The sequence below is a fragment of the Podarcis filfolensis genome, assembly GCF_964270895.1.
Source record: "Podarcis filfolensis genome assembly, chromosome: 4".
NCBI classification, from domain to species: Eukaryota; Metazoa; Chordata; class Lepidosauria; order Squamata; family Lacertidae; genus Podarcis; species Podarcis filfolensis.
This window is the reverse complement of record NC_139607.1, coordinates 39,426,980-39,440,216: the sequence shown is the minus strand read 5'-3', so window position 1 is coordinate 39,440,216 and position 13,237 is coordinate 39,426,980. Positions and strand designations below refer to the sequence as shown.

The 13,237-nt window shown below is 41.5% G+C and overlaps 1 protein-coding gene and 1 long non-coding RNA gene across 7 annotated transcripts; one reads left to right on the top strand and one right to left on the bottom strand.

Annotated features, from left to right (window-relative positions):
* The first annotated feature begins 1,673 nt into the window (after positions 1 to 1,673).
* ASB11 (ankyrin repeat and SOCS box containing 11) lies at positions 1,674 to 11,126 on the top strand. 3 transcript variants are annotated; one of them, XM_083612188.1, is made up of 7 exons: positions 1,686 to 2,031; positions 5,288 to 5,367; positions 6,381 to 6,488; positions 7,273 to 7,423; positions 8,257 to 8,391; positions 9,774 to 9,965; positions 10,604 to 11,126. In XM_083612188.1, the coding sequence occupies exons 1-7, from the start codon at positions 1,854 to 1,856 to the stop codon at positions 10,726 to 10,728; spliced, it is 969 nt and encodes a 322-aa protein (XP_083468314.1). In that variant the 5' UTR covers positions 1,686 to 1,853; the 3' UTR covers positions 10,729 to 11,126. The 3 variants fall into 3 exon arrangements, with proteins under 3 accessions (XP_083468316.1, XP_083468314.1, XP_083468315.1); XM_083612189.1 differs by lacking the exon at positions 1,686 to 2,031 and adding an exon at positions 3,625 to 3,868; XM_083612190.1 differs by lacking the exon at positions 8,257 to 8,391 and having other exon boundaries at positions 1,674 to 2,031.
* LOC310761926 lies at positions 9,944 to 13,216 on the bottom strand. 4 transcript variants are annotated; one of them, XR_014547741.1, is made up of 5 exons: positions 13,027 to 13,216; positions 11,340 to 11,390; positions 11,128 to 11,231; positions 10,694 to 10,747; positions 9,944 to 10,075 (listed from the first exon to the last, which is right to left on the bottom strand). It is a non-coding gene; the product is annotated as an uncharacterized lncRNA (long non-coding RNA). The 4 variants fall into 4 exon arrangements; XR_014547740.1 differs by lacking the exon at positions 11,128 to 11,231 and having other exon boundaries at positions 11,274 to 11,390; XR_014547742.1 differs by lacking the exons at positions 11,128 to 11,231; positions 13,027 to 13,216 and having other exon boundaries at positions 11,251 to 12,274.
* Positions 13,217 to 13,237: the final 21 nt, after the last annotated feature.

Below are 13,237 nucleotides of genomic sequence, written 5' to 3'. Positions count from 1 at the left end.
ACTAGAGGTTTTCATGTGCATCCTTTCATTCCATACACATGGAATAAAAGTGTCCCTTCACTCCTCCTTTTTAAAGAAGTCTGTTCTACCACTCATGTGGTAACACTTGGGGTGAAGCTAAATGCTATTCCTGTGGCAGGGGATTTTTAATTTGACGCTAGGGAGAAGGAGGGGAGGTTTCACCCTTCCCTCCAGATGTAATCCTCTCCAAAATCACTCATCTGCATTGCAATTAGCCTTTTTATTACTTTACACCCCGCTCTTCCTTCCAAAGGAGCCTAGGATGGCAAATAAGAGGTGCAACAATAAAATTGCCTTAAAAACAATTCCAGTACAGATGCGGATGAGGGAAGCTCTCAACTTAACAGGACGGAAGGTCGTAAGCAAGCGCTGAGAAGGCGTCAAAAATGGCACCTTCCTAATATTCAAGGGGAGGGAATTCCAAAAGGAAGGTGCCACAGTACTCACTAAAGGCTTGATTCTTCCATTGTGTGGAAGGGACCTCCTGATAACAGTGGTATTTACAGGAGGCCCTCCCTCACCTGTGTGAGTGATCAATTGGATATATATGGGCCAAGGCCATAAGGAGAATAATGCCGTAGATCAGGACTATGCCATGTGGGGATGGGAGCTTGAACCTTTTGCCTCCACCCCAGCCATGATCGGAATTGGATCCCGCTCCCAACCCCAAGTCTGCTATTTGCAGTTGGATGGAAATCTCCCTTTGGCTCTGCTGGCTGGGTCTGCTGGGAGCTGAAGTCCAGCACGAATGGGCACAGGTTCCTTGCCTCTGGTTTAAAGGTTTGGTGGCAGAGAAAGCCAGTACTGTGTTTTTCAAATACTAGCTTCTTTAAGGGAAAGGACTGTATCTTAGTAGTAAGGCACAGTAGTAAGACCCCTAGGTATAGGGCAATATATAAATTCAATATATAAAGAATAAAATGTACCAAATGTCCCAGGTTCAATTCTGGCTTCACTAAAGAAGGCTGGGGGAAAACAAGCACTAAACCTTTTTTCCCTCACAAAGTGGTTTGACATTTGTCCAAATGGTTCTTTCTCCATAAGACTCACTTATGATGAGGTAGATGGGGGAGTTAAATGCAATTTGGAAAATGGCTTTCGCAGAATGGCAATTTTGTGGACCTGAAATTCATGCAATGAAAATGGCTTGCAATTTTTTTTGCAGTAGCTTGCAGCAAATTATCATATGTGGGCTAATCTCCTTTTAGTGTTAAGGGAAATTAACTGACCACTTTCATTAATGTCTTGTGGATGTAAATTGGTCTAGACTACGGTAAGCAGGCATAAACCTTTCTTTTGGCCTGCCACACTGTGACAGATTACACAGGAAAATATTGTATTCCAATAGCTCCACCTAGTGTTGTCCAGACGTTATTAACAGGTTCCTAAAACACTGCAACTTCGAAACCTATGAATTAAAAGAAAATGTTCTATGCAAACGTCCATAGAAATTAGCTCAAACCTAAATAAACTACTATATAAATTTAGGAATGCTGAATGCTGCATTTCCTTGTGAGATCACAGGGCTGATTGTTCCTCTTTTAACAAATATTAAAATGGAATATACAAATAGAATACAGTGGGATGAAATAAACATGGATGAAATAAACATGAATTTGTACAAATCTGAACAGGAAGAGAAAAGCATTAAGCTCTTTTAATCCTAAGCATTGTTATTTAATATCAATAGCTTGCTTGGGACAAAAACAGGGTGTATTTTTGGTAACAGAGGAACATCAGCGGCCGGAGAGTTTAAAATAGATGTCATATGACACCAATAATAGTGAATGTAACTTAGGAGACCTGTGAAGTTATACAAAGGGCAAAACAAAATGGAAGGCAGTACGATACTCTATGCTTTCAATAACATTTATTTTGCAATCTTTGCTTTGTTTTGTTTCAAGCTCTTAATCAAAATCTCTTTGGCTTTACTGACCCATTTCTATATTGTGAAAGGGAACAGGAAAGAGGCTGCAAGGATAGCAGAAGAGATCTATGGAATAGCCCCAGGTAAAATTGTAGAGATATATATTAAAAAAAAACTAACTGATCTAAAAAATAAATAAATCACTGAAATTGTCAAAAATTGATACTCATGACTGCATTGTCATCAAGCCGGTTGGAAATATAAATATGTGTATGATTTTGTTAATACAAGCATAAGCTAGAATGAATATGTCTAAGATGAAGAATTAAAGATTCGCAGGGAAAACCAATGTGCTTCAATATAAGGTAATATATATTTTTGTTATAGAAAATAAGGTTTTAAAAGGTTTTAAAATTATCGTTTTAAAAGCCAGAATTCTGCAATGCTGCTATTTAAACTATTTCGGTATTTATTTAATGCAGTCTTATTGTGGGTCTGTTGCATCATTATGCATAAGGTAAAAGGTAAAGGTACCCCTGCCCTTTCGGGCCAGTCGTGTCCGACTCTAGGGTTGTGCGCCCATCTCACTTAAGAGGCCGGGGGCCAGCGCTGTCCAGAGACACTTCTGGGTCACGTGGCCAGCGTGACAAGCTGCATCTGATGAGCCAGCGCAGCACACGGAAATGCCGTTTACCTTCCTGCTAGTAAGTGGTCCCTATTTATCTACTTGCACCCGGGGTTGATTTCGAACTGCTAGGTTGGCAGGCGCTGGGACCGAGCAATGGGAGCGCACCCCGCCGCGGGGATTCGAACCACCGACCTGACAATTGGCAAGTCCTAGGCGCTGAGGCTTTTACCCACAGCGCCACCCGCGTCCCTATCATTATGCATACAACAATGCAAAAGATTTAGAATATGCCTTTTCTGAAAGAAGACACTTGCTGGGAGAGTAAAATGTCTGCTTGAACAGCAGTTGCACGTGGCTTGGCTCGCTTTTATTGGAGGGATGAAACTGGATTGTTCCTGCTTTCTCTGCCAAGCAGGGCAGCAAGTTTACAACTTTACTATATGTGAATGAATCACAAAATGTTAAGCTTGGGTCATTGGCCAGATGTGTTGACTTTATGTCCTTCTGGGTTCATCCCAGTCCTGGCTACTTATGAGTCATCCATGGCAATAAAACGATGGAGAATGCAGGGATAGGGGGTTTTAACATCATTTAAACTGACATCAGCAAAAATCTTCCATTATCGCCGGCTTATTTCCTAGGCATTCTCATAGCCTTGCAAATACAAACAGTTGTGCATGGTACAAATTTTAATCTGCAATGTCAAACATGAACAGGGGAGAAAAACTGCTTTTAAATATACAATTGCAACAATGTGGCTTTTCAAATATCAGTCATGGAGACAAAATGCTTGGTAAATGCTCCAATTATAATATTTATTAGGTATAATTTATCTGTGTCTAGGCTACATAAGTATCAATGAGCTGTCCCGTCGGAGTCAGTAAATCTGTCAGAAGCAGTAATGGTTATTAATGATATTATTAATCTCTCTACATTTTATGGCCTGCAGTTCCCACTTACCTCTGCAATTCTATATGGTAGCATATGTTTATTTTCAAACACATCAGTTTCCATCACTGAAGACTTAAATTTTTTTAAAAAAACAATTTAGATGGTTAGCTTTGGGCACATGAAAAGGTGTTGGTTATCTACGCTCTTTTTCTCTGCCACGTTGCCTTTTGCCAGTCTGTCAAACTGAGTATCGTTTTTCAAAACACCACCTGACCACCAACTCTGACCTCGATTAGATTACTTACACACTGTTACCGCTAAGCTTTAAAGTAATGCTGTCCAGCGCTGCTGCATTTACCCTCAGAGCTTCATGAAAAATACCGTTTCTGGGATGCCTTCAGTACCTGGAGCCTTAAGAGGTGTACCTTATGGGAATTACATTTGTCATATGTTTCAAGGAGGTATGTTCTAGATTGCTTAGAAAACTATAGCTCTCTTTGTGCAAATACATAAGGCAGCTGCATGTAGAAAGCTTGTACTTAAAAGACGGACACGTACAGATATTTATAGCCTGGGCCTGTTCTTGTTTTCATGGTTATATTTAACCCTCACATTTCGCGCTATTTTGTACGTTAATGCATCTCTTGTTTGCAGCATTGCAGGTAAGGCAATATTTGCTCCCTTGAGCTTCATGGCTTAAGAGTATAAAGAGAGCCAAACCCCAGTTACGGAAAATGGAAGGTGATGTCAATTAATCACAAAACTGGCACAGTTCTGCTTAATGTAACTGGAGCCCCTGCTCCAACTGCTATATAGCATAATAAAAATTACATGGATTTACTGTGTGCACCTATTTATTCAGAAGTAAGTCACACTGTGCTCAGTGGGATTTGACTGCTAAATACACATGCCGGTCCATCTTTAGCATATGTGCCGCCGGGGTGCAAAGATCCGCCCAGAGCCCCTTTTTTTAGTGGGGTGAACTCAAAGTTGTTGACTTGGGGGGGGGTTGCTCACCTGTAACAACGGCGCAGCAGAAAAAAACTGCTTTTGTTTGATGCTACGGAGTAACAGAGCAATGGAGGAGGGGTGGGGACTTCCGCTCCATTGTTTTTCACAGCCACCGATCCAGAGGTGAACATTTGGCGCCCCTTGCACCCCTAGGTAAAGACGGCCCTGTCTGCATATACAAGATCACAACAGAAGTATAGTTGCGCTCTCTCTCTCTCTCTCTCTCTCTCTCTCTCTCTCTCTCTCTCTCTCCAAATGGGCCGTGAAGGAACAGAAGTCTGGTCACCAGTTTCTGATTGATGAGTCTTGCAAAGTGTTTCAAACGGCTCTCTACTGAGGTCTTGCAATAGGTTTTGCGAGACACTGTTCCCTGCCCCATGTTAAAGCAAAATCATTTGCATTGGGCCACTGATGATGGTGAGTGGAGGAACACATATGTGATGATATCAGAGCATGGTCTTCTTCATCATCATCATCATCATCATCTTCATCTTCATCATCATCTATATACTACCTATCCAAGGTTTCTGGGCAGAAAGTGATCCTGCATGTTATAACAAAGGAGAGAACTTGAGGATGCCATTTTCCATCAAGAAATGCCCAAATAACATTCCTCTATAAAAGGGGGAATAATTGTATTTAAAGGTAAAGGGACCCCTGACCATTAGGTCCAGTCGTGACCAACTCTGGGGTTGCGGCATTCATCTCGCTTTATTGGCCAAGGGAGCAGCGCACGGAAACGCTGTTTACCCTCCCGCCGGAGCGGTACCTATTTATCTACTTGCACTTTTGCGTGCTTTCGAACTGCTAGGTTGGCAGGAGCAGGGATCTCTGTTCTATAGACTTATCTTTCAGTGATCTTATTTTAGGCTCATGGGCAGACAGATCTCCCCTTCACGAAGCCGCCTTTCAAGGGCGCCTCCTCTCATTGAAAACCTTGATAGCACAGGTAAGAAAACCTAATATACCGTACTTCCCTGATTTTACAATGGAATCCTACATGTCTACTGAGCAGCAATGAGACTTGCCCTCAGGTTAAATGTGTATAGGATTGCACCCCAAACATTCTATTCACAACAATGCATACAGACTACACAAATAAATTCAGTGTTGAGTGTGCAACACTCAAAACTGAACTGAGCAGAGCTTGCAAAGATTGCATGAAAGGGAATAAACATAGGGCCAATTCACACAATCACTGCAGGTTGCCCAGGGTGTTTTCACCAAGATTTAGAAACAAAAATCCACCTCCTTTTCCAGATCTGTTTATTGTAGTGGTGAAAGTGTCAATTTTTTGGAACAACACAAGAGAGGGATAAGTTCTAGACTGCAGCCTGAAGTATTGGCGTAGCAGAAGTCCAAAACCATGAATTCTTTAGAAGCAGCCGTATTCATAGTTCTTTTTCTCCCAATCCAGTTTTTCTTCACAAACTTTGCTCATGGTCACACCAGTTCAGCATCCATAAGGAGACAATGGGTGATTTAGTAATTAATTTCTTACCAGATTCTCTACTTACCTGTCTTCACACTGATTCACCACAAAATTCTGTTTCCAGGGGAAACTGAGCACATTAATTAGTTCATATTGTGGAGAAGGCTCTATTGCTGTGTAATGTTGCTATGTTAAGAGTTTTTAAAAATTATTTTTAAAATTGCATTTTTATTTCACCTTTCCTTGAAGTAATGCAGAGTGGTATACATCTTCCCTCTATTTTATTCTCACAAGAGCCCCGTGAAGTAGGTAAGACAGTAGCAGGCCGATATCTCTCTTCAGTTAGAGAAACTGGATTGCTTAAACTATGCTTGTTCTGGGAGAGCTCTTGTAGATTTCATTTTGCCGAACCACAAATCTAACCACTGGAAAAGGGTGTTTTATTTCAAGCCAATATTAAATCTATGTAGCTATACATTATTATTTTTTTGGAACTGCTTATTATCCATACCTTTTGTTCTCAACTGTAGGGGTTCAACGTGAACATTGTTACAATAGACCATGTTACTGCTCTTCACGAGGCTTGCTTGGGTGGCCATGTTGCTTGTGCAAAAGTGTTACTGGAACATGGTGCTCGGGTGAGTACTACCACGACTTCCTGCAGGGGTTAAACTAGGCTTTATTTCACCTGGGTCAAAGACCTAGTTTGGCACACCCTCCACACGCATTTGTGTATGCACACAGAGGCTGGGAGCTTCAATGGTTGCCCCTCTGGAGGATTCACCCAGGGCAAAAAACCTTGCTAGCCCCCCGTAGCTACGTCTCTGCTTTCCTGTACAGTGGTACCTCGGGTTACAGATGCTTCAGGTTACAGACTCCGCTAACCCAGAAATAGTACCTTGGGTTAAGAACTTTGCTTCAGGGTGAGAACAGAAATCGCATGGCGGTGGCACGGCGGTGGCACGGTGGCAGCGGGAGGCCCCATTAGCTAAAGTGGTACCTCAGGTTAAGAACAGTTTCAGGTTAAGAACGGACCTCCAGAACGAATTAAGTTCTTAACCTGAGGTACCACTGTATGAGAGATGCTGCTTCAAAATGGGAACTAACAGGAGAATTGTGTGCATTTTGTATTACAGCATACATTTTGTATGCTGCTGCCGCGCTGCCGGAGCACAATTTCTGTTCTCATTCTGAAGCAAAGTTCTTAACCTGAAGCACTATTTCTGGGTTAGCGGAGTCTGTAACCTGAAGCGTATGTAACCTGAAGCGTATGTAACCCGAGGTACCACTGTATTGGGAATGTCCAAGAAGATAATCAAAATGGAAGAGTTAAAAGTAGGCACAAATACCATAAAAAGAAATCACTAACTCTCCAACGGCATCCACCCACACCCTCAGTCTTGTCTTTGTTCTGTGTTGCAGGTGAATGCAGTCACTTTAGATGGGATCACTCCTCTGTTCAATGCTTGCCGTTGTGGCAGTGCCCCTAGCGTCGATATGCTGCTTGAATTTGGTGCCCGGCCACAACTGGAGAATCATTTTGCTTCCCCAATTCATGAAGCTGTCAAGAGAGGTAACAGGAGTAGTTTTGGACAATTTTAACTAGATACAAGAATATCAGATGTTCTGCAGAGCTTGTCGGTCCCAAAAGAGATTCCAATTGACTGTCTAACAAGGTGGTGTCTAGCCCATTCCCCCTGCCCTCCCAGTTCCGGGCCACTGTTGATGAGCAGAGCAGGTAGAAAGCCATGAACAGTTATCAGAGGCATTAAGCTTCATTGGTGATGCTGGGAGACTCAGGATCCCTGGAAGCTGGCTCACCAACCTCAGTTGGTGTGGATCCTGCCTGTCAGCTTCCTCATCTTCCACCTAAGTCCCAGTGTTAACCATTGTAGAACTCAGCAAGGAAGAGGATGGGGACAAAACCTTTCTAAATAAGTAAATAGAAATAAGGTGCATGTGGAATTTGGGCAGGAAATTGGTGGGCAAACAGTGATTGTGTGACAAAGAAATACAATACATAAACAAAGGGAAGGGAAGCAGCTGGAGGAGATTTTGAGTAGAAAAATGGCTGTGGGGGAAGGGTTAAGCACATAGCTGTCAACATTCCCTTTTTTTGCTGGAAATTCAATTATTCCAGTGCCATTTCTCACTGCTTCCTGCTGCTATCCCGGATTGTTAGATATCCCGTAGACTGTCCCAGGGACAGGTGAGGCTGCTGATCCCTTATTTTCAAATCTGAAAGTTGACAGCTATTGTTAAGCAGTCCATCCCACATCATTCCTCAGAGGCAGGATTCAGGTCAATGGGGTTTAGGAATGTCTAGTTATGGAGCATTTAGAGGGTTTCTAGGCCACTTGCTGCCCTATAGTTCAACAAGGGTTTCTCCTCTCTGTGTTTACATAGGCCACAGGGAGTGTATGGAAATTCTTTTAGCCAATGGTGTTGATGTGGACCAAGAAAACCCACAGCATGGAACAGTACTGTATGTGGCCTGCGTGAATCAAAGGACAGACTGTGTCAAGAAACTTTTAGAACTAGGTACTCTGGCGTGTGTTGGGTTTTCTTGGATGGGGTTGGTGGGCTGCTGCATTCCTAAACATCCCAACACTCTATCAGGAACCCACTCCATCGCAAGATGGAGCAAGGCTTTCAGAGCAGCTGTCCCTGTTCTGTGGAACAGCACCTCTGTTGAGATACGGCAGCTGTCTGCTATTTGTAATTTCCAGAAACCATTGAAGACATTTTTGTTTCAACGAGCTTTTCCAGCTGGGTGTAAAAGTGTTTATTTTGTATTGTTTTTAAACCCATCTTATTTTCTTTTCCTATTAAAACAAACTGTTTTAGTTGTTTTTACTGTATCTTTGTAAATAGTGTTGAAACTCAAATAAATAAATAAAAATACTCCAAATGGCTGACAGGGAGATATATATGCAAGTCTGGAACATTCTGTGCAGACCTTGGCCTGCTATCACCTCCAGTTCCTAAGCTTCCATTTCCTAGAAGCAGGCAGAACATGTAGCCCGGCCAAGTCTCTAATACAGATGCTGAGGGAAGTTTGTTGTCGTGCTGTATCTCCGGGCCTAGGGAGACTGCAAGAAATCAACTGCCCTGGTGCCTGGGAGGGACAGGTGTCAGTGGGATGCTCCCTCATCTCCCTAAATAATATTACCATATTTTTTGCACCATAATACTCACTTTTTTCCTCCTAGAAAGTAAGGGGAAATGTCTGTGCACGTTATGGAGGGAATGCCTACGGGTGGCATGCCTATGGATTTTCCTCCTCTAAAAACTACGTGCGTGTTATGGTCGGGTGCGTGTTATAGAGCGAAAAATACGGTAATTACTCCAAGCCTTGAGAATTGTCCTTGCCTGAAGGAAAAGGAGGACTGGTGTCAGTATACCTCACTTTTGGAGGCTGGAGCTAGTCTTGGTTCCAGGGGCTAAGATATTATTGTTGTTGTTGTGATGATGATGATGATGATGTCATTTTTGCAAGTAATTTTCCCTAACAGAATGCATTTTGGTATGTTATTTCCATTAATAAATGCATTTCTATGCACATTTTACCCTAGTAAATGCATTTTGTGCACATTACTTGTCTGGAGCACAGCAAAATTCAAAGAAGTCTGAATTTCAAAGGACAGTTGTGTTTCACATATTGTTTCAGAAAGTGAGTTAAGTAAGTTTGCCTTTAAATGCAGACTTCATCCCTACTTCTCTTATCTGTTCCTCAGTTCCCTGGGGGGGGGGCGGGGAACAAACCTAGCTGCTGACATAGAAATAGTTTTTAGAGAAGAAATTTATTCCAGCATTAAGAAAAAGTATTAAAGGAGGAAATAAAAATCCGCATTGCTGTCTTCTTGTCTTCTTTCCATGTAATGCTAACTAGTTTGTTTTCATTTCCATACATTCTCTCCAAGGAGCTAGTGTCAACCTGGGTAAGGGACTGGACACACCACTTCATGCAGCCGCTAGAAAATCCAGTGCAGAAATTGTCAACTTGTTAACAGACTACGGGGCCAGCTTGAAATGTAGAAATTCTGAATTAAAATGTGCTCTTGATCTTGCTGCACCTAATAGCTCTGTTGAACGGGCACTGTTGCTTCGGGAAGGTAATGGCCAAGACATTTATCACCGTCATGCTTCTTGCAAACTGTCAGGTCTTATTGTTGCCCACCGAGGTTCTTAGGGGTTAATTGGTTACAGGGATGTCCTTGAATGACTTTAAAAGAATTTGAGCCAATTAGATCATGGCTATACAAATGAAATATATGGAGATGGGGAAAGGAAGTGATCTGCTTTGCCTGTGCATAAAAATCTGGGAAATCCTATGCCTGTAATATTTCAGAACTTTGGGGGCTTTCATTAAATTGCAAAGCAAAAATGGAAATGGGAAGCCACCAGACAAGAGTGTAGCATTTATCTCTATATACAGAGTAGTGAAAATTTTATTAAATTACTTTGGTTTAACTAAAGCCCAGGTTATGTATTATTGTGCTTCAAAAATTATTTAGTGAGATAAACATACTGTATATTGTAATCTAGGTTCCCAATTATTCCAATGGAAGCTAAAATCTAAATTTGAATTGATGATGCTTTTTCTATCTAGCTTTTTACCTGGATTACCTGCCTACCCTTGATTCACAGTCTCCTTATAGACTAGATTTCTGCGCACTGATATATGCTGTACTTATCTCTGAGTTGACATTATTGAATTCATACTACTGTTCTTTTTTCTCTCTTCCTCCAGGCCCTCCTAGGCTGGCCCAACTGTGCCGATTGTGTATCCGAAAATGCTTGGGCCGATCATGCCTTTATTTAGTCCACAAACTACACTTACCTGAACGACTTGAAGATTTTCTTTTGTTCCGATAACCTTACAGTTCTTAGTAGGCTAACAGAACCAATGAAAAAGATTGTTTACTCTTAATATAATAAAAACTAGGGTGAAAATTAACAAAGGCACATGGGGTTTAAAACCATAATATAGGAAGCCTGAAAAGAGCATCTGTGCATTATTTTCTGTGCAAAGCTTGTTCTGGAGGTTGAAAGTTTGCTTTTCAAATGTTTAGCCAAAATGAAGCAGTTTCTATGTAATCACAGCAAAATGGGCTCTAGGGTTCTTCTCACACCTTCCTCATGGTTTATTGTACCTCTTTGTATTAGTACTATACTACATCCACAGCACATCCATATTCTTACATTTTAACTGGTGTAGATGTTCAGTAAGTCCATTAAATGTTTTTCATTTTAATTAAACACACCTAAACTTACCTGCAAGTTACTTTGTCCTTTGTTCTTTGATAAGCAGAGTATATAATTCAATTGCCATATCCTTTTTTAAGGCCATTAAAATTCAGAACAGGATTAGCCAACACCTAGAAGATGAAAATACACCTGGTATAACAACAAGCTCATACTTTCTCATCTACTTTAAAAGAGGAGGAAGAGGATCCATTAATGCTGGCGTTATCACAGGCACATACAGTATGAAGCAGAACAAATGGATTCACGGGAAATGGTTGATTGCTTAGTCTCTGAAAAGATAAATGACACTGAATCAGTAACATCTAGTCCATTATAGAAAACAGTTATCTTTCTGCCTGTGAAAATTACCTGTAATTTTTGCCATTAAAAGCTAACTCTACTTAAATGTACACAGGAGGGCTCTCTGAGACCAGGTGAACGTTTAGAATCTTGGTGGATCTATTTCAGAAACGGTTTTGCTAGGGTTGACATACTCCAAAAAGTAGAAACCAGGACCCCTAAGTTGAGCTTTTTTTAGACAAACCCCTAAGTTTGAGGGTTGTGTGTGTGCTGTTTTTTATTTTTACAAAAACACAAATAAAAATGTGATTTTTCAATTAACTTGCTTAAAAACCAGGACAAAGCGTCACCTTTCGGCAATTCCCCCTGGATGTCAATTCCGTCTTTGAAATCCCAGACATATGGCAGCCCTAGTTTTGCTCTCTTTTCCACAAAACCAGTTCATTTTGTCAAATATTAAACTTTTTGCCAATTCACGTTCACTATTTCCTGTGATATCTGAGTGCCAAACAATCTCACTATTATTTAGGCAGAGTGCACAATAATGCAGGTTTACTGCTGCATTGCTCAGAGCCAGATATGTGACAAGGTGACTTGTCTGAGACATAAGAAAATGCCCATCTAGTCTAGCATCCTGTTCTCACAGTGGATAAACAGATGCCTGTGGGAAATATACAAGCATCCTGTAGCAGTAGGTTCCATAACGTAACTAAATTTTAATTGTGCTTAACGTTTCAGCATTCCAGTTCATCGGAGGTCCACAAGTTCTAGCATGGGTGGGGGGTGGGCTTTTCTCTGTCCACTTTCTCCACGCCATCCATAATTTTATAATGTCTGTTACGTCACTTCTTACTCGTCCTTTCTCCAAACAACAAAGTCCCAAATGCTGCAACCTTTCTTCACGGAGCAGTTGATATAATAAGTAAAACAGTGACTATCAATTACTTCACTGTCCAAGCGATCTCTTCTGTGTCTTAATAATAATAATAATAATTTATTATTTATACCCCACCCATCTGGCTGGGTTTCCACATCCACTCTGGGCAGCTTCCAACCGAATATTAAAAACAATACAGCATCAGACATTAAAAACTTCCCTAAACAGGGCCGCCTTCAGTTGTCTTTTAAAAGTAAAATAGTTGTTTATTGCCTTGACATCTGCTGGGAGGGCGTTCCGCAGGACAGGCACCACTACCAAGAAGGCCCTCTTCCTGGTTCCCTGTAACCTCACCTCTCGCAGTGAGGGAACCACCAGAAGGCCCTCAGCGCTGGACCTCAGTGTCAAAGCAATAAGCAAGATGCTGCAGGGGGGAAATTGAAGAAAGTGCTGTGCTTGCAAGCACCCTATGGGTATCTGGTTGGCCACTGTGGGAACAGGATGCTGGACAAGATGGGCCGCATCTCTTATGTTCTTAGCTGCAAGAAATGGCAAGAAATCTTCAGAGAAGACAGAGAGTCCTAATAGCCAGGGCTGAGTTTCTGAATGTTTCCAGTGGCAGGCCTATTAAGCAACAGTCAATATCTCTCTGGCTAAAGATTTCAAAAGGGTTAGGTGTGTTCCACTGTTTGACATTTTTGAAACCATTTCTAAATGTTTTGACAGCTTTATTTATAGAGCTACAGTACCTGGATCTTACACACTTATTGGAAGGAACCAAAAGTTGGGATTTGGTATGCATACAGATGACTAGAAGAGTTTGAAAACAGGGCACTGTTATACCAGAAATGTGTATTGGCTGGTGCCGCAAAAAGCACAATGAATTCATGAGTCTTAAGAGGCTTTGGACATCAAATCTGAGGTTCTTAGGCAAAAGGAAGCAAAGATATGAGAGGCATC